At 38.2% G+C, this 22,604-nt stretch overlaps 2 protein-coding genes across 3 annotated transcripts; both read right to left on the reverse strand.

Annotated features, from left to right (window-relative positions):
• Positions 1–276: 276 nt before the first annotated feature.
• Positions 277–2,385, reverse strand: TCEAL7 (transcription elongation factor A like 7). Of its 2 annotated transcripts, none has more exons than XM_072815693.1 (3): positions 2,257–2,385; positions 1,584–1,651; positions 277–1,281 (listed from the first exon to the last, which is right to left on the reverse strand). In XM_072815693.1, exon 3 carries the CDS (start codon positions 1,201–1,203, stop codon positions 901–903), a length of 303 nt encoding a protein of 100 aa, XP_072671794.1. In that variant the 5' UTR covers positions 1,204–1,281; positions 1,584–1,651; positions 2,257–2,385; the 3' UTR covers positions 277–900. The 2 variants fall into 2 exon arrangements, with proteins under 2 accessions (XP_072671794.1, XP_072671793.1); XM_072815692.1 differs by having other exon boundaries at positions 277–1,217; positions 2,257–2,381.
• Positions 2,386–8,369: 5,984 nt separating this feature from the next.
• On the reverse strand, positions 8,370–10,259 carry LOC140628812 (protein SET-like). The gene is given in 1 exon segment (XM_072818339.1): positions 8,370–10,259. A coding segment is annotated over 1 exon segment (753 nt). The 5' UTR covers positions 10,258–10,259; the 3' UTR covers positions 8,370–9,504.
• Positions 10,260–22,604: the final 12,345 nt, after the last annotated feature.

The raw sequence follows: 22,604 nt of genomic DNA on the forward strand, positions 1-22,604 counted from the left end.
TGGCAAAACCCAGGGGAGGAGGGTGGGGCTCAACAGCAGAGGACTGCCATGGAAGTCCCCACTGCCCTGCATACTAATGGACTTGCCCCTGAGCACAGGTAAGTGTCAGGGCCCTCCCTCAGATAACTGATGTTCTGTAGTGGGTTGGGGTTCTGTATGCACAGGCGGGAACAAGAGTCCACCAAGCCACAGCTCAGTCACCTCATTTCTTCCTCACAGCAGCCCTGTGAGGCAAATGATTTCCCCTCGAAAAGGATTGAGTCTTAAGCAAGTATATCTGTGATAACCGCCAGTTTTATTCCTCTGGCTAAGAGATCCAGAGGTAATTTGAAGTTTACATTTCATTTTTATAGTTCTGTTGTCAAGAGTTTATTAAGTGTTTTACTGCCCTTCAACGGTGATTGACAAGTTTTTTGTGTGTCTGTTCATTTTAGGTTTTTTGTGACACAATACACACACATACACACACATATAGATTCATTTTTTGGAAAATGAGAAGATGCAGATAGGCAAAAAATTAAATACAGATCACACAGAGGTTCACTGTTAACGTTTTGGTGTATAATAATTCAGACTTTTATGCATTATGTCATATATAAATGTACATATAAAGTGCATATATATATACACACATATACACACACAGTTTTGCAATGTATTATTTTTACTTTACAATATACAATGAGCATCTTCCCATGCAAATGAATGAAACATCCTTATTAAATGAATGAGATTGGGTCAAAAGATGAGATGTTGGTAACCGGAGTCATATGCAAATCAAAGGAACATTGAAGGATAGGCGTAAAATGGTGCAATATTTAGCAAGAAAATGCAAACAAAAGGAAGTCGATGGTGGTAATATTAATAACAGAAAATAGTTGAATTCAGGAGAGAAATGCATTAAAAGGGGTAAGGACGGTCCCGAGAATGACTATGGTTAGAATGCAGAGCCCTAAATTTCTTTCTCAGACCCCTTATCTCTTCCAAACACCTTTCCATCTCATCTCCCTCCCTTGTCATTTCTTCATCCTTAAAGTGCCTATAGTCTATGTCCTCTTTAAATTCCTCGAGAGACTGAAGCAGCCTTTGCCTAAAATTCCCTTCTGTTTGCTGACGTTCAAATTCCCCACAGGGGCGTTCTTCCTCTCTCTTTGGCACGCTGCACTTGGGCTTTCCTTCATTTTCTTTGCAGGGTTTTTGCATGATGTTGCTTCCAGCTTAAGTCCGGGGAGAAAATGTAGAGCAAATAGCTTGTTTCTTTTGATTCAGGTTTGTCCGTTTCTGACAAGTAAGTATCTTTAGCAAGATAACCCGCCTAATCTCCCAACCCTGTCACATAGGTCCAGCCCTCTGAAGTTAGAGATGCCTCCCCTACCTCCCACATCCCCACCACTCCGCCTCCTTTCCCCTCCTTCTGCAACCCACCATTTCCCCAGCAGACAAGGCTAATGGCCTCTCTGACTGACGCGGGAGAAAGGGAGCAGAACGGTAGTTGAGCTGTGAGGCCGTAAATTTTACCCAGCTCTTGCCCTTCCCAAACCCCACCCTCAGAGACCCGGGCTAAGTGCCTCTCTCACACTCACCTGTGATGATTCGGGAGAGTTTCCTCTTTTTCTTGCCTCGAGGTGTCTGTGAACACAGACCCTTGGACCTGCAGGCAGAAAGGAAGGCGGCGAGGAGGAGGGAGCTCTCGGGGGATCCACCAGCCCCAGAGACAAGACACTGTTATCTTGAGTCCGGGATCCTCACGACCGTCGTCGCCCCAAATTTCCTACGTCCTGGTTCCCCTCGGGTCCCTATCCCTTCCTCCTGAATCCCTGTCCCCACCCCCCACCCCTCACTCTCTGGCCTAGTCATTGCGAGGGCTGCTGTCCCCTTGCCCCCTCCCACCCCACCCCCCCGCACGACCCACAGGCAGGCATTGAATGAGGAAATATTTTGAAATTTTGTCTAAATTTCTGCCTCCACCTCAGGATTCTAGCCGTTCTCCACACAACAGCCCACACCTCATTTCCTCAACGGAATTGGAGAAAGAGGATAACGGAAAGCTTGCCAGTCTGAGAGAAGCCGTTTATTTCTAAACTATCACTAAATCTCAGGAGACTTCCACCTACTCCCAAACCACCGTCCTTTCAAAAAATACAATCATCTCCCAATGAGTTTGCAGGGGTTTGGGGAAAGTGAGCCTAGACCTATTCCAGTCACTAGATTCAGCCACTACCACCCCAGGGGTCCCAGCGGTTTCCTGAAACCAACCTTCTGAGATTTAAGGAATTTAAGTCCTCCTTCTCTTGGTCACAACACAAACGGCTACAGGACAGTAAGGAGCTGGTACCCAGAGGAGAAAGAAGCCGGGGAATATAAGGACTTTGTGGCAGCTCCTGGTCACGTGAGGATTATGTCATCCTCCAACTCTGGTCCCCACTTTCCCCTCCCATCAGCTGTGCTGCAGAAGTAGAACGACTTACCAACCTCTCACCTCCCCACACCAGGCTCTGCCACTTATTTTTCTCACTGCTGATTACAGAGGTCAAGAGTGGCCCCTTCTCCTTGTGGTTGGAATTTGCCTTTCTCTGATTACCAGAGAGGGGCTGCATTTTCTTACGGTCATATTAACCATTGTGACTTTTTAGTAGTTGTATTAAGAGGATTACTCATCCTCTTCTAAGCTACAAAACAGAAAGGTACCAGTTTCCTGTGCACCCACCCACCCCTCCCCTGTCATCAATAGCCACCATTTATTTGCCTTTCTGTTCAATTCTAAAATCAAATTAGAGGGGGTAGGATAAATTAGAAAAGGAAGTAATGATTGAGATTGTGTTATTTTTACTTTTTTTCTGATAATTTCCTACTCTTCCATTTTTTCCATCAACTTATTATATTCTTTTATTAATCAGAAATACAATAACAATAAGTACATTTGGAAAAAGACTCAAGATGGGAGGGAAAAAAGACCTAGGCACCTGTTTCTGCTGCCGAGTCATAAGATAAATATAGACCCTCCAGGCAGACACATTTTTGGAAGTTTAAAATATACAGGGCAGCTGGAAGCTACTAACCTTCTGGGGAGCCCTGGGCGTGTAAGGCCCTTTCATTAGGAGAACTACTGAGGTCATAAACCAACAGCACTTCACCCTTAGATTTTCAGACTTCAAAAATCCGTCATAAAACTTTACTAGTTTGATCTCAGTATCATGTCTTCTCTCTCAGTTTGCACTATACAGTTTTATTTCTTTATTTTCTGTATCCAAAAGGCCCCATCTTTTGGAATATTGAGGCCTCAATATTCTTATTGAGAATCAAATAGTTTTTCATTTCTCCCAGACACCATCATCCTATTTATGTTTTCTTATACGTCATTCAGCCACACTGAGGAATTAGGACCAACAGTAACTGGACACATTTAGTCATGAATCACAGTAAATTTTTTGTTGCTAAGGATTTTGGTAGTAATCTAAGTGGATTAGTTGTCGATATGTTAGTTTGAAATATAGACAACAGAAAGAGGGATGTGTTCTTTTTTCCTTTGATTTTTTTCAAAGATTTTATTTATTCATGAGAGAGAGAGAGAGAAAGAGAGAGAGAGAGAGAGAGGCAGAAACACAGGCAGAGGGAGAAGCAGGCTCCATGTAAGGGAGCCCAATGTGGGACTCGATCCCAGGACTCCAGGATCACACCCTGGGCCGAAGGCAGGCGCTAAACCACTGAGCCACCCAGGGATCCCCCTCCTTTGATTTCTTTTTTTTTTTTTTTTTTTTTATTTTATTTGAATTCAATTAACATATACTGCATTGTTAGTTTCAGAGGCAAAATTCAGTAATTTATCAGTTGCATACAACACCCAGGCTCATTAATTTCTTCCAATGCCCTCCTTAATGCCCATCACACAGTTACCCCATTCCCCCACCCACCTTCCTTCCAGCATCCCTCAGTTTGTTTCCTATAGTTAAGTGTCTACTATCATTTGCCTCCCTCTATTTTATTTTTCCTTCCCTTCCTCTATGTTCATCTGTTTTGCTTCTTAAATTCCATATATGAATGAAATCGTATGATATTTATCTTTTTCTCACTGACTTACTCGCTTAGCATAATACCCTCTAGTTCCATCCATGTCACTACAAATGGCAAGATTTCATTCTTTTTAATGACTAATATTCCATTATATATACCACATCTTCTTTATCTATTCATCTATCAATGGACATCTGGGCTCTTTCCATATTTTGGCTATTATGGACATTGCTGCTATAAATATTAGGGTGCATGTACCCTTTTGAATCACTATGCCTGTATCCTTTGGGTAAATAACTAGTAGTGTAATACATTGCTGGTTCTTAGGGTAACTCTATTTTTAACTGTTTGAGGAACCTCCATACTGTTTTCCAGAGTGGCTGCACCAGTTTGCAGTCCCACCAACAGTGTAAGATGGTTCCACTTTCTCTGCATCCTCGCCAACATCTGTTGTCTCCTAAGTTCGTAATTGTAGCCATTCTGACTGGTATGAGGTGGTATCTCATTGTAGTTTTGATTTGTATTTCCCTGATGCTGAGTAATGTGGAGCATTTTTTCATGTATCTGTTGACCATTTGTATGTCTTCTTTGAAGAAATATCTGTTCATGTCTTCTGCCCATTTCTTGACTGGATTTTCTGGGGATTTTTTGGGTGCTGAGCTGGATAAGTTCTTTATAGATTTTGGTTACTAGCTCTTTATCTGATAAGACATTTGCAAATATCTTCTCCCATTCTGTAGGTTGTCTTTTAGTTTTGTTGACTGTTTCCTTTGAAAGAAGGATGTGCTCTTAAAACTTGTTTTTTAGGAAGACTATAGCTCAATATGAATGCAAAGTTGCCACTAACCAGGTTGAGGCAAATGGCTCCAGAAAATACTTAGAAGAAAGAGAAGAGGTATTAAGAAGAGTGCAGCATTGTTGTCACAGTTACTAAGAAATGCTAAGTTGTGATAGAGGCATAAGATTTATTGATAGGATGGGGAATTCCTGAATCCTCTGAAAGCAGCTTTTCATGCAGATGGTTAGAATCATGGTTTTCAAATAGCTGGAAGAACCCAGGTGCTGAAGATTTTAGCATTGTGGTAAGAAGCTTAGATTTGAATAGATCTGAGTTTGAATTAATTGCATTTACTTGCCTAATGTATAACCTGGGCTCTAAAACTTGGATATTAAAACTTCCCTGTGTCTCATTTATAAAATTAGGCTAATTCTTCATAGAGTTATCAGAATTAAATGATATAATTTATATAAAACCTTTAGTACATGACTAAATAATACCAAATGCCCAAATAAATGACAGGTCTCAATGATTACCTACTAAGGTTCTCAGGAACCCTTTCAGTTCCCACTGTGGCTCTACTACCACTCCTCTAATGCAAACAGCCATAAACTCATGGACAACCACAATATTTACTGGTCTTTTTGCCTTACATCTTTCCACTTTTCAATAGAATGATGATTCCAATCAACATATATGATCATATTATTGCCCTGAATTATTTTATTTCATCCTCCAACAATCTTACTAGGTAGGAACATCTTTAGTTGATCTTCTGAACATTTCATGGAATACATCTCCATTTTTTTTCTTAAAGATTTATTTGTTTATTATTTTAGAGTGGGGGGGAAGAGGGAGAAAGGGAGAGGGAGAGAATCTCAAGCAGACTTCCTGCTGAAAGTGGAATCATGGGGCTCCATCTTATAACCTTAAGATCATGACCTGAGCCTACCTGAGCTGAAACCAAGAGTCAGGTGCTTAACCAATTAAGCAACTCATGCATCCCTACATCTCCATTTCTAAGTAAAAGCTAGTATGAAAATACATGCAAATGCAGGCAAAGTAAGATATTGAATTAGATTTGACTTGTTTGCCTAGGATTGACTGATGTGACTCATAGATGAGGACAAAGAGGCATTATGTATCATAAAAAGAAACTCCAACAATTGGGACCAGATACCTTCACAAAAGTTTGACAAAAGGCATCTAAGCCACCTCTACCACCTGCAACAATCACCCTAGTCTTCCCTTCCCCAAGTCAGGATAAGGAGACAGGTAAGCATAAGAAGTAAAGAAATGTGGGAGCCATTGACCTTGTGGGGAGGTCAGTATTGTTCATTGTAACAACACCAGTGATACTTACAACTTATATAATACTTCTTAGTTATTGCCTAATTCTTCTAAGCACTTTACATATACTAACTGAATTAATACTTATAATGCTATTATTAGGAAACTAAGGAGTACAGAGGTTAAGTAGCTTGCCCAAAGTCACACAGGAAATAGTGGATATAGAATTTTGAATAAGGTACTATGACTCCAGAGTTGGCACACAGTGAAAGTCAATTCTATCACTTTTTCATGGATAAGAGCAAGACTATAGATTCCTCCCTCTTTTAAACCAAGTGGATCTTTAAAAATAATAAATAAATAAAATAAAAAACCAAGTGGAAGTGGAAGCTCTAAGAGAATCATATACAGAGAGAGGTCTGTAAGAAGCGGATACTGGTGTACAATCTCCAGTTAGATCACTGCTTATCTTGTTGATCCAAAAGGGATGGCAAGGTGAAAATAGAGACATAGTTTACTCCTACTTTTGCTATGGCAAGAATGGGTGAATTTCCCTGTGGGTTAGGTAGACACCTGGCTAACTTGGTGGTTCCTTTTACAATATGACTTTACATGGGGTGAAGGGAATCTATAAGCAATCTGTTCTAGAATTGTACAAAATATACAAAAATAAAAAAATGACAAAAATTATGGACAGACAGGGATCAGGCATATACTTCTGCCTTGAAGAACCTGATAACTGGGACTTTGGGGAGGCTCAGTGGTTGAGCGTCTGCCTTTGGCTCAGGGCATGATCCTGGAATCCCAGGATCCAGTCCCACATCAGGCTCCCTGTATGGAGCCTGCTTCTCACTCTGCCTATGTCTCTGCCTCTCTCTCTCTCTCTCTCTCTCTCTCTGTGTGTGTGTCTGTCATGAATAAATAAATAAAATCTTTAAAAAAACCTTATCACTGGACAAATATATCAAACAACTACAATTGTTTTCAGACTCTACACAACTGAGAGCATGACAGTGTGGTCCCTGACAGAAGAGAAGCAATCAAGATGAGCTCTATGATTGCTTTAGATTTTTGACTAAAGGTATGCCCATTTGTATTGGACTAAGTAAACAACACCATGAGGTAACTTGAATTTACAGGAACAAATGAAGACAACAAGAAATGGGAAATAAGAAGGTCAACATAGCAAACTCTGCAACATACTTTTTGGCCTTTCTTTTCTCAGCTTTTATATAGTAGGCATAAAATTATATTGTCATAATTATAACTATGTATTTTTGGGTTTCTAACATATTTAGATGTAATATGTATAACAATAACTATACAAAAAAGAAGAGGGAATAGAATTATATAGAAGTAACATAACTATGTTACACTGGAATTAAGTTAATATAAATGTGAAGTAAATCTTGATAGGCGTATATGGTAACACCAGGGGTAAGCACTAAGAAAATAAATAAAAATATATAGTAAAAAATATCAAAAAAAAAACAAAAATGTTATAATAAAAAAATACTTAATGCAAAAGGAAGCTGTAAAGTAGGAAAAAAGGAACAAAAAGACTTGAAAGATATATAAAACAAAAGAAATATGGTAGATGTGAATACAATTCTACCAATAATAACATTAAATGTAAGTAGATTAAACAATCTAGGAAAGAGATTGTAAAATTGGATATAAAAACAAAATACTTTATCAAAATACTTTCTACAGACGAAAAACTTTATACTCAAAGGTACATATAAGTTAAAAGTAAAAGGATGAGAAAAAGTAAATTATGCAAATAGATAGATCCCCAAACCTGACAATGACATCACAAGAAAACTACAGATCAGGGCAGCCCCGGTGGCGCAGCGGTTTAGCGCCGCCTGCAGTCGGAGGTGTGATCCTGGAGACGCGGGGTCCCGCGTCGGGCTCCCTGCGTGGAGCCTGCTTCTCTCTCTGCCTGTGCCTCTGCCTCTCTCTCTCTCTCTCTCTGAATAAATAAATAAAAATTAAAAAACTACAGATCAATGACTTTTATGATATAGATGCAGATACCCTCAATAAAATACTAGCAAGCTGAATTTAAAAACATTTAAGAATTATATACCATGACCAAGCAGAGTTAATCTCAAGAAAGTCAATATATGTATGCATCATATTAATAGAATAAAAAAACCCACCACATTACCATTTCATTTCATCATTTTATTTTAGTGAACAGCACAAGGATGTTTTTTTTTAAAAAAATACAACAGCTCTTCATAATAATGAAGAAAACTCTCAAAAAAGTAGAAATAGAGGAAATATCCTCAACCTGATGAAGGACATATAAGAAAAACCCACAGCTAACATTATGGTTGCTGGCAAAAGAATGAATGCTTTCCTCTTATGAACAGGAACAAGACAAAGATGCCTGCTTTCACCACTTCTAGTCAACATTGTATTGGCGGTTCCGGACAGGACAATTAGGCAAAAAAAAACCCATGAAATCAAAAGTATCCAGATTGGAAAGGGAGAAATGAATCCATCTCTATTTGCAGGCAACAGGATCTTACACATAGGAAATCATTAAAAAATCCACAAGAAAGGTACCAGAGGTAATAAATGAATTCAAAGCTGCAGGGTATAAGATCAACACACAAAACCAGTAGTGTTTATATATACCGATGACAAACAATCTGAAAAGGAAATTAAGGAAAAATTCTATTTACAGTATCATCAAAAAAATACTTAGGAAGACATTTAACAAAAAAGTGTAAATCTTATACTCTGAAATTACAGAGAATTATTGAAATACAGTAAAGACCTAAGTAAATAGAAAGACATTCCATATTCATAGATTGGAGGATTAAATTGTTAAAACGGCAATATTTCTCAAAGAGATCTACAGATTCAATGCAATCTCTACCAAAAGCTTAATTACCTTTTATGAATAAATGAAAAAGTAGACTTTCAAATACATAATAGCATTACAAGGAACCTAGAATAACGAAAATAATCTTGTCAAAGAAGAACAAAGATGGAGGAATTACACTTCTTGATTTCAAATCTTAGTACAAGTCTATAATAATCAAAACAGGATGGTACTGGCAAAGGATATACACACAAGTCAATGGAATAGAATTGAAACTCCAGAAATAAGCCCATATATTATCGTCATTTGATTTTTAGAATGGCACCAAGATAATTTGATGGGGAAAAAAATCAAATTTTCAACAAATTGTACTGGGAGAACAGGATACCACTTGCAAGAGAATAAAGCTGAACTCTCACCATATACAAAAATTAACTCAAAATGAATCACAGACCTAAGTGTAAGAAACAAAACTATAAAACCCTTAGAAGAGAACATAAGCATAAATCTTTGTGACCTTAACTTAGACAATGGTTTCTTATATATGACATCAACAGCACAAAAAACATAATTAAAAATAAATAAATCAGGTATCTTCATCATCCATATCGGGAACCAAGTAGTACTGTAATGGATTTAGCCAAATATCATCTTTGATGACCTCTCCTAAGTCATCTGCACCTGCATCAGAATGGTCAGTAAACCAAGTGAAGAAGCTCTCTGGTTCCTCCTGCTGCCTCTTCCTGCTGGCTTTATTCTATGTTTGACTTGAACATTTCGTCAAATCCTTTCCAGATTTCCATTTGATTTCAGTGGACTTTGAGGATGGATCACCACTCTCATTCAGATGCAATTCTTTAGAGAGAACTTTATTTTCGAAGTAAGGATTTTCATCAAAATAAAAACCTGATTTAATATCTTCAAATTCTGTCACTTCAACTCTTGTCAAATAATGCATCGCCTCTTCATCCTCCTCCCCAAGCAGTGCAGACACTTGTGGATGGTTGACAAATGTTGTCACCCAAAAATTGGGGATTTGGGCCATCAATTCTGACCTCTTCTGAAAAAATGGTTGGCGGAGTTTGTTATATTTCTGTTCTAGTTTCAAAATCTCCTCACTGATTTGTTCATTAAGTCTGTCTATTTCATTTTGTACTTCATCAGTATGTTCAATTGCTTCTTGCTGTTCTTTTTCTGAGGTCTCCATGGTCCCGTGGTGGTTGGAGTGGAGCTCCTTTTTACTGACTTTGGCCTCCAAAGTCAAAGTGGCTCTGCTCCGCGGTTGGGGGGTGGGGAGGGAGCGGAGAGATGGAGAAGGGAAGGCGTAGAGTGAGGGCATAGACTTCCCCTCACGCCACTTGTGCGCAGGCGCGCTCGCGGGGGCCAGCTTCCTCCACTAGGCGCTCGCGGGTTCTCTCGCTCTCGCTCCCCCAGGTAGGCGCGCGCTGCCTTCGCTGCCTGACGACGAGGGTGGTGTTGGGGCGGCTAGTCTGCAGGGCTCCTGCTAATGGAGGGGAAGCGGCGGCGGCCGGTGGGCAGGCTGCTCGCTCGCCTGCCTCACTCACGCTTGGGTCAATTGGTTTTCAACAAAGTTGCCAAGATATCTCCTCACAGGGTATCTGTGATCTTCACCTCATGCACAAAAAAAAAATAATTTGAAATTGATCATACACGTGAATATAAAACCTAAAACTATGGGGGCACCTGGGTGGCTCAGTGGTTGAGCATGTACCTTCAGCTCAGGGCGTGATCCCCGGGTCCTGGGACCAAGTCCCACATCGGGCTCCCCATGGGGAGCCTGTTTCTCCCTCTGCCTACGTCTCTGCCTCTCTCTGTGTGTCTCTCATGAATAAATAAATAAACCCTTTAAAAAAAAACCCTAAAACTATGAAACTTTTTAATTATGAGGTGAGTAGTAAACTCTAGGATCTCACCATTACTGCTCTTGGTGTCTATCACGTTGAGTTTTGAAATGGTGTCTTAGATCATACTTCTGTAGACGAAAAGAAATCTTATGAGTTTTAAAGTATTTTATTACAAAATATAACCCAGAAACATAAAAAATGTAAACATTAGTGAAATAGTATAAGGTGAGCACTCTTAATAACCATAACTCAGATCAATAAATAAAACTTCCAGCCACCCCAGAAGCTCCTCTATATGCTCCATCCCTTTTAAAAAAAAAGATTTTATTTATTTATTCATGAGGGACACAGAGAGGCAGAGACATAGGCAGAGAGAGAAGCAGGCTCCCTGCGGGAATGCAATGTGAAACTGGATCCCAGATCCCAGAACCCTGGGATCACCACCTGAGACAAAGGCAGCTGCTAAACGACTGAGCCACCCAGGTGCCCCTATTTGCCCCATCCTAATTGAAGCTTCCCTTTTTTACCTTGAAAAGTAACCACTATCCTGACTTTTGCAGTAATCACATTCTTTGGTTTCTTTGTCCTTATCTTCCAAGTATGCATACCTAGACATTATAGTTTAGTCTTGCTCTTTAAAAATGTTTATATTTATTTAAGGTCCCTACTAATGTACAGATTTTTGCTCCATTTCTTTCTTTTTCTTGAAAATTATCTATGGAAGAACTTGAGCTGTTTGACTAGTAGACTTTCCCAGAGTCTAGATTTTCTAACTGCCTATTTACAGTTCCACCTGATCCTCTTTGTTAATTCCTGTAAGTTGGCAATGATATCCAAGAGAATAAAATATTGACTCTAACATTTTGCCCTTATCCAGATACCATTTGGTGACTAGGACCAACTTGACTTTCAAGTCTTCTGTTGATATTTTATAGTTATCTTTGAGATCCCATACTCTTAATATTAATTAATGCAACCATCCATGCTAGTTTGTCTAGTGGCTCTTTCTTGAAATGTCAGTCTTGTCTGATTCTCACCCCTTCCTTAGCCAGTAAGACTCTGTCTTTCTTCACTGTGACAGCCGAATTCATCATTATCCTGTTTCAGGTCCTTATGACCTTTTATCTGAACTATTAGGGCAGACAATTCTCTGATGTTCCTCCCTCTATCCTCTCCTCCTCCCCTTTTGAGAGATTTAAGTAAGGTGTTCAAGGTTACATAGCTGGTTAGTGTTCAATCAGGGATGGACACAAGTTTTAGAATGAGGACTGTCTTGGGACGCCTGGGTGGCTCAATGGTTGAGTGTCTGCCTTCAGTTCAGGGCGTGATCCTGGAGTTCTGGGATGGGGCTCCCTGCGGGAAACTAGACTGCTTCTCCCTCTGCCTATGTCTCTGCCTCTGTGTGTGTGTCTCTCATGAATAAATTTTTAAAAATCTTTAGAATGAGGACTGTCTGAAAATGTCCCTATGTTTTCTCCCACCTTTGTTCACTTAAGAGTTATTTTGGGGTGCACTTCACATGCCCAGCACTGCCTTATATGCTCTGAATGATAATGGCTAGGTCTCAGAGAAATGCACAACATTGGTGAAACATATACTGTCTCTGGTAGGCCAAATACCCTTTCACATGGGGCCATTTGGAGACAACTGAACAAAAGGGTGAACTGTCTGATCAATAGAAACTAGAACAAGTGGCTAGGTTGGCCTGAAATAGAGAAAATCTCAAGGAGGAAAAAGACCTTGACCTGGGCCTCAGAAAGTAGGAATGACCTAGTAGTAAGGTAGGAAAGAGAGAAAAGAACTATCTGACTGAACCCAAGCCCAGCCCTGTCTTTACCATTAATCACTCTATCCTGTCTCATGCTGCTTTGTGGGTACAAGTTCACTTGCTCCTCCTTAGAGGTGCTTGTCTATTAACAGTCTATGATTGCAAAGCAGGTTCAGTGCAAGCTCTTTATGATACGAAGTCAGGAAATATGTGCTCTGTACTTCCTCAAGGGCTTTCTCACTTATTTTCAGATAATAGAATCCAAATATATTAACATTTCTTTATGGAACTGTGGCATGTGATTTAAAATATAGGTTCCCCATTGACTCTACAGATCCATTCCTAAGCATCCATACTAAGGAAATTATCAGTGATGCTCACAAAAATAACTATAACAAAGTTATAACAAATATGAATGATCAAGTTATCTTTATACTATAATGATATTCACCCAGTTGATTGTTCTTAGATATGAATTAAAAAACCTTATGCTTTGCACTGAACTGAGTTGTGTGTGGATGTATTTCAGATAAATAAATGAACAACTTTGCCAAATTTTGACTTATAAGTGCCACCTTATTGCTATTACTCCTTTTAGCCAAGGTGGTTTATTTTCCCCAATAACAATTTTCCCCATTTTCTTCTTTTTTTAAAAAAGATTTTATTTATTTATTCATGAGAGACACACAGAGAGAGGCAGAGACACAGGCAGAGGGAGGAGAAGCAGGCTTCATGCAAGAAGCCCGATGCTGGACTCCATCCGATGTGGGACTCCATCCAGGGAATCCAGGATCACGCCCTGAGCCAAAGGCTGAGCCACCCAGGCATCCCAGCCCATCTTCTTCTAAGTAATAAGATTCTTTTCCCCAAAGTTTTCAAAGAACTCTTTTTTTTTTTTTCAAAGAACTCTTGATCACTGAACTAGAAACTAACATTCCCCAGCCTCCCTTGCAGCCAAGGCTGTCTTTGTGCCCAAATTCTTTGCAATGAAATATGAGATGTGGGATTTTTTCTTTCTTTTTCTTTAATCAAGTTATATATTTATGTACTTATTTTTAATTAATCTTTTTATTTTAATTCCAGTATAGTTAACATAATGTTATACTAGTTTCAAATGTACAATATAATGATTCAACACTTTCATACATCACCTGGTGTTCATCACAACACACGTGCACTCCTTAATCCCCACCACCTATTCACTCATCCCTCCACCTACCTCCCCTCTGGTAACTATCTGTTTGTTCTCTAAATTAAGAGTCTGTTTCTTGGTTTCTCTTTCTCTCTCTTTCTCTCTTTTTCCCCTCTGCTCATTTGTTTTGTTTCTTAAATTCCACATATGAGTGAAATCATATAGTATTTATCTTTCTCTGAAGGACTTATTTCACTTAGCATTGTTTCCCTAGCTTCATGTTATTGTAAATGGCAAGATTTCATTCCTTTTTGTGTATGAATAATATTCCATTGTATATACAGGATATTTTTCTTGTTTTACAGAACTCACTTATACTAATAGGCAATGATTTGTTTAAGGCAACTAATCTGTATTTTTCATTTTTTGCTTATATTTTTGCTCATGTTTTTCAATTACTTTACTTATATTTGTTTTACTATAATTAATATCCTTATGTGTAAATCTCCAAACACATGTATGATTTTTTTAAGTATGTTGGAATGTAAACAATTAAATTATTACATCAAATAGTATGAGCATTTCTAAGACTTTGTTTTTTCTTTTTTTAATTTAAATTCCATTTGCCAACATATAGTACATCATTAGTTTCAGATGTAGTTTTCAATAATTCATCGGTTGTATATAACATCCAATGTTCATCACATCACATGCCCTTTTTAATGCCCATCACCCAGTTACCCCATTCCCCCACACACCTCCTCTCATTTCTAAGACTTTTAATAATTACTGTCAAATAGCTCTCCAGAAAGAATATACCAAATTACATCCCCACCAATAGTGTGAGAATTTTTTTGTAAGTTTAACAATTTACCATAATAAAGATGATGTTAGTTTGTTTTGCCTTAAGGGAACTTTTAGTTTTTTATATATTTTTTGTATATTTTTTATTGGAGTTCGATTTGCCAACATTTAGCATAACACCCAATGTTCATCCCGTCAAGTGCTGCCTTCAGTGCCAGACACCCAGTCACCCCATCTGCCGACCCACCTCCCTTTCCACTACCCCTTGTTCATTTCCCAGAGTTAGGAGTCTCTCATGTTCTGTCACCCTCTCTGATTTTTCCACTCATTTTCTCTCCTTTCCCGTATAATCCCATTCACTATTTTTTATGTTCCCCGTATGAGTGAAACCATATGTTTGTCCTTCTCTGATTGACTTACTTCACTCAGCATAATATCCTCCAGTTCTATCTACGCTGAAGCAAATTGTGGGTATTCGTCGTTTCTAATGGCTGAGGAATATTCCATTGTATATATAAACCACATCTTCTTTTTTTTATAAATTTATTTTTTATTGGTGTTCAATTTGCCAACATATAGAATAACACCCAGGGCTCATCCCGTCAAGTGCCCACCTCAGTGTCCATCACCCAGTCACCCCCACCCCCCGCCCCACCTCCCTTTCCACCACCCCTAGTTCGTTTCCCAGAGTTAGGAGTCTTTCATGTTCTGTCTCCCTTTCTGATATTTCCCACTCATTTTTTCTCCTTTCCCCTTTATTCCCTTTCACTATATTCCCCAAATGAATGAGACCATATAATGTTTGTCCTTCTCCGATTGACTTATTTCACTCAGCATAATACCCTCCAGTTCCATCCACGTTGAAGCAAATGGTGGGTATTTGTCATTTCTAATGGCTGAGTAATATTCCATTGTATACATAGACCACATCTTCTTTATCCATTCATCTTTCAGTGGACACCAAGGCTCCTTCCACAGTTTGGCTATTGTGGACATTGCTGCTATAAACATTGGGGTGCTTGTGGCTTGGCTTTTCACTGCATCTGTATCTTTGGGGTAAATCCCCAGCAGTGCAATTGCTGGGTCGAAGAGTAGCTCTATTTTTAACTCTTTGAGGAACCCCCACACAGTTTTCCAGAGTGGCTGTACCAGTTCACATTCCCACCAACAGTGCAAGAGGGTTCCCCTTTCTTCACATCCTCTCCAACACTTGTTGTTTCCTGCCTTGTTAATTTTCCCCATTCTCACTGGGGTGAGGTGGTATCTCATTGTGGTTTTGATTTGTATTTCCCTGATGGCAAGTGATGCAGAGCATTTTCTCATGTGCTCATTGGCCATGTGTATGTCTTCTTTGGTGAAATTTCTGTTCATGTCTTTTGCCCATTTCATGATTGGATTGTTTGTTTCTTTGCTGTTGAGTTTAATAAATTCTTTATAGATCTTGGATGCTAGCTTAAGGGAACTTTTAAATAAAGTATAAAATACGTATGTAGGGATGCGTGGGTGGCTCAGAGATTGAGCATCTGCTTTCAGCTCAGGGCAGGATCCTAGAGTCCCAGGATCGAGGAGTCCCACATTGGGCTCCCTGCATGGAGCTTGCTTCTCCTCCCTCTGCCTATGTCTCTGCCTCTCTCTCTCTCTCTCTGTGTCTCTTGTGAATAAATAAATAAAATCTTTAAAAAAGAAAATAATAAAAAAATAAATACATATGTAAAAGTGACCAAATCATGAGTACCTAGCTCAGTGACATTTTACAAACTAAAACCATTTAAGCAGTACTTTAAAGAAAATGTAAGAAAAACCCCCAGACCATAACCAACACTGTAGAAACTCTGTTCCACTCATTATTCAAGGATACCACTACCTTGAATTCTAACATCAAAGTTTTGCCTTTGTTTAAACTCATAAAACTCATATACATTACTCTTTTTCACTTTGGCTTATTTATCTCAACATTATCTTTACGGTATTCATCCATACTGCATGTAGTTGTAATTTGTACATTTTTATTACTGAGTAACTTCCCACTGTGTAAATATACGATTTATTTATATATTTTCCTGATGAAGAACATGTGGGTATGTGCTAAATTCTGGCAACATAAAAAGTATTATAAACGTATGAGTAAATGTTTGGTAAACCAATGCACACATTGGTTTATGGGTATAACTAGAGTGAGATTGCTTGGTCGTAAAGTATGCATATGTTCACCTTTGTATATTGTACCAAAGAGTTTTCCTAAGTGGTAGGGCAAGTTCCTGTTGTACCACATAAACACTTGACACTTTCTGTCTTTATTGTTTTAGACATTTTGTTTGTCTGGGGAGGGGGGTTAGTAGTATGACATGCTGGTTTTAACTTGTATTTCTCTGTAAACTAATGAAGTTGAACATATTCTATGAATTTATTAGCCATTAGGATATTCTGTTTTTTGAAGTGCTGTTTTAAGGTGTTTGCCCATTTTTTAATTGGATTGTCTCTTTTTAAAACTAATTTGTAAGAATTCTTTATACATTATATATATGAGCCATTTGTCAAATATATGCGTTCCTTATATCTTTTCCTAGTTTGTGGCTTGCGTCCTTATTCTTTTAACGGTGTTTTTTGATGAACAGAAATTTCTGGTATTAATAAAGTGCAATTTACAATCATTTTTATCCTTCATAATTAGTGCTTTTTGCGTCCTCTTTAAGATTACTGCCTATTCAAGGGAAACAAAAGCAAAAATGAACTCTTTGGACTTGATGAATATAAACACATTCTGCACAACGAAGGAAACAATAAACAAAACTAAAAGGCAGCCTAAAGAATGGAAAAAGATACTTGCAAATGACATAACAGATAAAGGGTTAGTATCGAACATCTATAAAGAACTTACCAAACTCAACATCCAAAAAACAAATAATCCAGTTAAGAAATGGGCAGAGGATATGAATAACACTTTTCCAGAGAAGACATCCAGGTGGCTAACAAACACATGAAAAGATGCTCAACATCACTTACCATCAGAGAAATACAAATCAAAACCACGATGAGATACCACTTGACATCTGTCAGAATGTCTAAAATTAACAACACAGGAGACAACAGATGTTGGTGAAGATGTGGAGAAAATGGAACTCTCTTGCAGTATTGGTGGGAATGTAAACTGGTGCAGCCACCCTGGAAAACAGTATGGATCTTCCTCAAAAAAGTTAAAAATAAAACTACCCTATGATCCAGCAATTGCACTATTAGATATTTACCCAAAGGATACAAAAAAAAAAAACCAAGATTCCAAGGGATACATGCACCCAATATTCAAAGCAGTATTATCAACAATTGCCAAACTAAAGAAAGAACCCAAATGTCCACCAACGATGAATGGATAAAGAAGATGTGGTATATATACACAATGGAATATTACTCAGCCATCAAAAAGAATGATATCTTGCCATTGGCGAGTAGGGGATGGAGCTGGAATGTATTATGCTAGGCAAAAATAAGTCAGAGAAAGACATATGATTTTATTTATATGTAGAATTTAAGAAACAAAAGAGATGAACATATGGGGGGGGAGAGAGAGAAACAAACCATAAGAGATTCTTAAATACAGAGAACAAACTGAGGGGTGATGGAGGGACATGGGTGGGGAATGGGATAGATGGGTCTTTGGTATTAAGGAGGGGACTTCAGGGACGCCTGGGTCGCCCAGTCAATTAAGTGTCTGGCTTTGGCTCAGGTCATGATCTGAGGGGTTCTGAGATCAAGCCCCATATTGAGCTCCCTGCTCAGCAGGGAGTCTGCTACTCTCCCTCTCCCTCTGCCCCCATCCCTACTCGTGTGTACCCTCTTTCTCAAATAAATAAAATCTTTTTTTTTTTTTATTTTTTTTATTATTTTTTATTTTTTTATTTTTTATTTTTTTTATTTTTATTTTTTTTATTATTTTTTTTATTTTTTTTTATTGTTTTTTTATTTTTTTTATTTTTTTTTTAAGTAAAATCTTTTTTTAAAAGACTTTATTTATTTATTCATGAGAGACACAAAGACAGAGAGGTGGAGACATGGGCAGAGAGAGAACCAGGCTCCACGCAGGGAGCCCGATGTGGGACTCGATGTGGGAATCCGGGATCACACCCCAGGCAGAAGGCAGGCACTCAACCGCTGAGCCACCCAGGTGTCCCTAAATAAGTGAAATCTTAAAAAAAAAAAAAAGAAAAGAAAAGAGGGCATTTGATATGATGAGCGCTGGGTGTTATATATAACTAATGAATCACTGAATTCTACTCCTGAAACCAACACTGCACTGTATGTTAACTAACTAGAATTTAAAATTTTATTTATTTATTAATGAGAGACAGAGAGAGAGAGAGAGAGAGAGAGAGAGAGAGAGAGAGAGGCAGAGCCATAGGCAGAGGCAGAAGCAGGCTCCATGCAGGAAGCCCGATGTGGGACTCCATCCCAGGACAACGGGACCACGCCCTGAGCCAAAGGCTGGCACTCAACCGCTGTGCCACCCAGGCGTCTCAACTAACTAGAATTTAAATAAAAAATTGAAAAAAGGACAGCCCCGGTGGCTCAGCGGTTTGGCGCTGCCTTTAGCCTGGAGTGTGATCCTGGAGACCTGGGATCGAGTCCCACGTTGGGCTCCCTGCATGGAGCCTGCTTCTCCCTCTGCCTCTCTCTCTTTCTCTCTCTCTCTGTCATGAATAAATAAATAAAATTTCAAAATAGGTTTAAAAAATTTTTTGAAAAAAAGAAAGGGCAGCCTGGGTGGCTCAGCGGTTTAGCGCCGCCTTCAGCCCAGGGCCTGATCCTGGAGACCTGGGATCAAGTCCCACGTCAGGCTCCCTGCATGGAGCCTGCTTCTCCGTCTGCCTGTGTCTCTGCCTCTCTCTGTGTGTCTCTCGTGAATAAATAAATAAAATCTTTTTAAAAATTTTTAAAAATTAAAAAAATAAAAATAAAAAAATTTAAAAATTTTAAATTGAAAAAGAGAAGAATACTGCCTATTCCAAAGTTAAGAAGATAATTTCCTCTGTGTTCTTGTCATTCCTGTAGAATGATATTTTCACCTTTCCCATTTAGATCTGCAATTCATTGGGAGTTTATTTAGTGTATTACTTAGGGTAGAGTTGACATACATTTTTTCACATATGGATACCCAACTGATCTGCTACCACCACTTCTTAGGAAAAAAATCCTTTCCCCATTTGACTATAGTGTCACCTTTGCCATAAATCAAGCAACAGTATGTGTAGGTATGTTTCACAGGTCTGTACATGCATGAGTATGTAAATTCATCTTTGAGACAATATCACATTATTCATAATTTACTCACTGTAGCATTGTATTAAATTTGGTATCTACTGGTGAAAGTTTTGGTGCTCCCTTCTTCAGGGTTCTTTTGGCTACATTTTTTTTTTGTATTTTCACATATATAGTTGGAATCTGCCTGTCAACAAAAAATAACTGACTGGGATCTTTATATGGATTGCATTGAGTTCATAGATCAATTTGGGAATAATTGACAACCTTAAAATATTGAGTCTTTCAATACATGAACCCAGTATATATCTATCCTTATTTAGGTCTTCTTTAATGTTTCTCAAAATTATTTTATAATTCTTAGTGTAATGGTCTTGCAAGTATTTAATTAGATTTATTTTGATTATTAATCAACTTTATTGGATATAATTTACATGCAATAAGATGCATACATTTTAACTATACAGTTCAATGTTTTCAACAAATGTATTCACCAATGGAGTCACTACCCCATCAAGACACAGAGCATTTCCCTCACCTGAGAAAGTTCTGTTACTCCTCCTTTAAACTCAGAAAAATTCCAACCTTCAAGCCAGGCAAACACTGATTTCATCCAATTTATATCAATATTAACTAGTTTTGCCTCTTCCAAAACTTCATATAAATGGAATCAAACAGAATGCAGTCTTTTGTGTCTGATATCTTTCCCTGAGTATAATATGTTTTTTGGGATTTATCTATGTTATTGCTTCTACCAGTAGTTTGTTCCTTTTTGTTGCTCTGTAGTACCCTAACACATGAATACATCACAATGTTTATACATTTACTTGTTGATGGACATTTGGATTGTATCCACTTCGTGGCTATCTAGATGAAATTGCCATGAACATTCCTACACAAATCTTTTTGAGGAAATATGGTTTAAATTCTGTTTGGGAAGATTCCTGAGAGTGGAATTTCTTGGACATATGGTAAGTATAAATTTAACTTTTTAAGCAACTATCAAAAAGTCTTTCAAAGTGGTTGAACTTCTCATCAGCAACAAATGAGGAATGAGATTTCCAGTTTTTCCATATCTTCAAAATATCTTTTAGATATCTGTGCATATCTGACAATCTAGGATTATCAGACTTTTTAATTTTATCAATTCTGATGGTCATGTTGTGGTAATTCATTGTTTATATTTGTTTGCTTGTTTTATATTTTCCTGGTGATTAATGACATCAAGCAGCTTTCCATGAGCTCTTTGGTGATTTGTACATGTACTTTAGTGAAATGCTTATTGAAATCTTTTGATCATTTTTCATTGCATTGTTTGCCTTATTTTGAATTTTAGAAGGTCTTTATATATCTGCTGGATATAAACTTTTTTGGTTACACATATTGATGAGCTTCCCACGTCATTTTCTTTTTTTTAAGGTTTTTTTTTAAAGGATTTTTAAATTTATTTGAGAAAGAGAGTGAGAGAGAGCACAAATAGGGGAAGTGGTAGAGGGAGAGGGAGAAGCAGGCTCCCCACTGAGCAGGGAACCCAATGGGGGGCTCCATCCCAGGACCGAGATCAGGACCTGAGCCTGAGCCGAAGGCAGACGCTTAATGAACTGAGCTATTCAGGAGCCCCTCATTTTCTTAACCATATCTTTCACAGAGCAGAAGCTTTTAATTTTAAATTCAGTGTCTATGTATACTCCATTACTACACTACCTTTATTACTACAACCTCAGTCTGGAAATCAGATAATATAGTTTTCCACATCTGTGCTGTTTTTTCAAAATCATTGTCTATACTAGGTCCTTTTCATTTCCATATAAATTTGGGGTAATTTTGTCAAGTTATACAAAGAAGCCTGCTAAAATTTTTATTTTTACTACACTAAATTTATAGATGAATTTGGAGAGAATTGATAGTTTAACAGTACTAAGTTTCCTAATCCTGGACCTTCATGTATTTTACATTAATCTTTATATTGTATCTTTACATCTGTATCTATCCAAAACACATTTTCAATTTCCAATTGTTCATCACTAGCATACAGGAATACAATGGAGTTTTTTTTTATATCCATCTATAGCTGCAACTCCACTGAATTAAAGTACTAGTTCTATAGTACATTTATTGTAGATACGTTAGGATTCTCTAAATCATGTGATTTGCAAAAAAAAAAAAAAAAAAAAAAAAAAAAAAAAAAAAAAAAATAAAGACCTACATATTACCTTTTGAGCCTGAAATTTGTTAAGGAATTTTCATTGCTGGTGTTTTAATTCTGAAAATTCATTAAGACTCTGGGGCACTACTGACTCGTTAGCTCACCCTATGGAAGGGCCTCATGTGTCTGGGAGCCCCTAACAAGAGGAGCCATCAGCTGCCGTGTTTTCTTCCAAGTTCTAAAAAAAGACGCTGCCTGTAGAGTCTATATTTATATAGTGACTTAGCAGAAGAAACAGGTGGTTGGGTTTTTGTCCTCAACTTTAATTTTAAAATTAAAATATAGTTTCTTTAAAAAAAGTATATTGTTTTGGGGGGGGCTTAATATAAAAGGAACAAAACAGATACTAAGAATTCTTAAAAATCCACTCTCCTGACTCTTTTTCCTGACACATCTCTTCTATGCATCTTAGTGGAGGGAAAATGGAGAGCACTGGCAGCAGACAGCACAGCAAGTGGAAGAAAGCATATTCTTGGAGCAGAGGATAGGAAGAGGCAAGTCCCCAGAGAAAAACTGGGAATGGCCAACAGGCCCCTGAGAAAATATTGCCCTTCCCCAGCAGGCAGAGAAAGGCCCAGGAATACACAAAGGGAGAGTCACAGAGCCCAGGCTGGTGCTGCTTAAGAAGGACGCGGCAGCAGAGGCGAGCTGTGCTAGCGGC

The sequence above is a fragment of the Canis lupus genome, chromosome X (genome assembly GCF_048164855.1).
Source record: "Canis lupus baileyi chromosome X, mCanLup2.hap1, whole genome shotgun sequence".
Lineage (NCBI taxonomy): Eukaryota > Metazoa > Chordata > Mammalia > Carnivora > Canidae > Canis > Canis lupus.

Bases quoted from the DNA above. Each gene is read 5' to 3' on its own strand.
- TCEAL7 (XM_072815693.1), bottom strand. From the start codon at position 1,203: ATGCAAAAACCCTGCAAAGAAAATGAAGGAAAGCCCAAGTGCAGCGTG.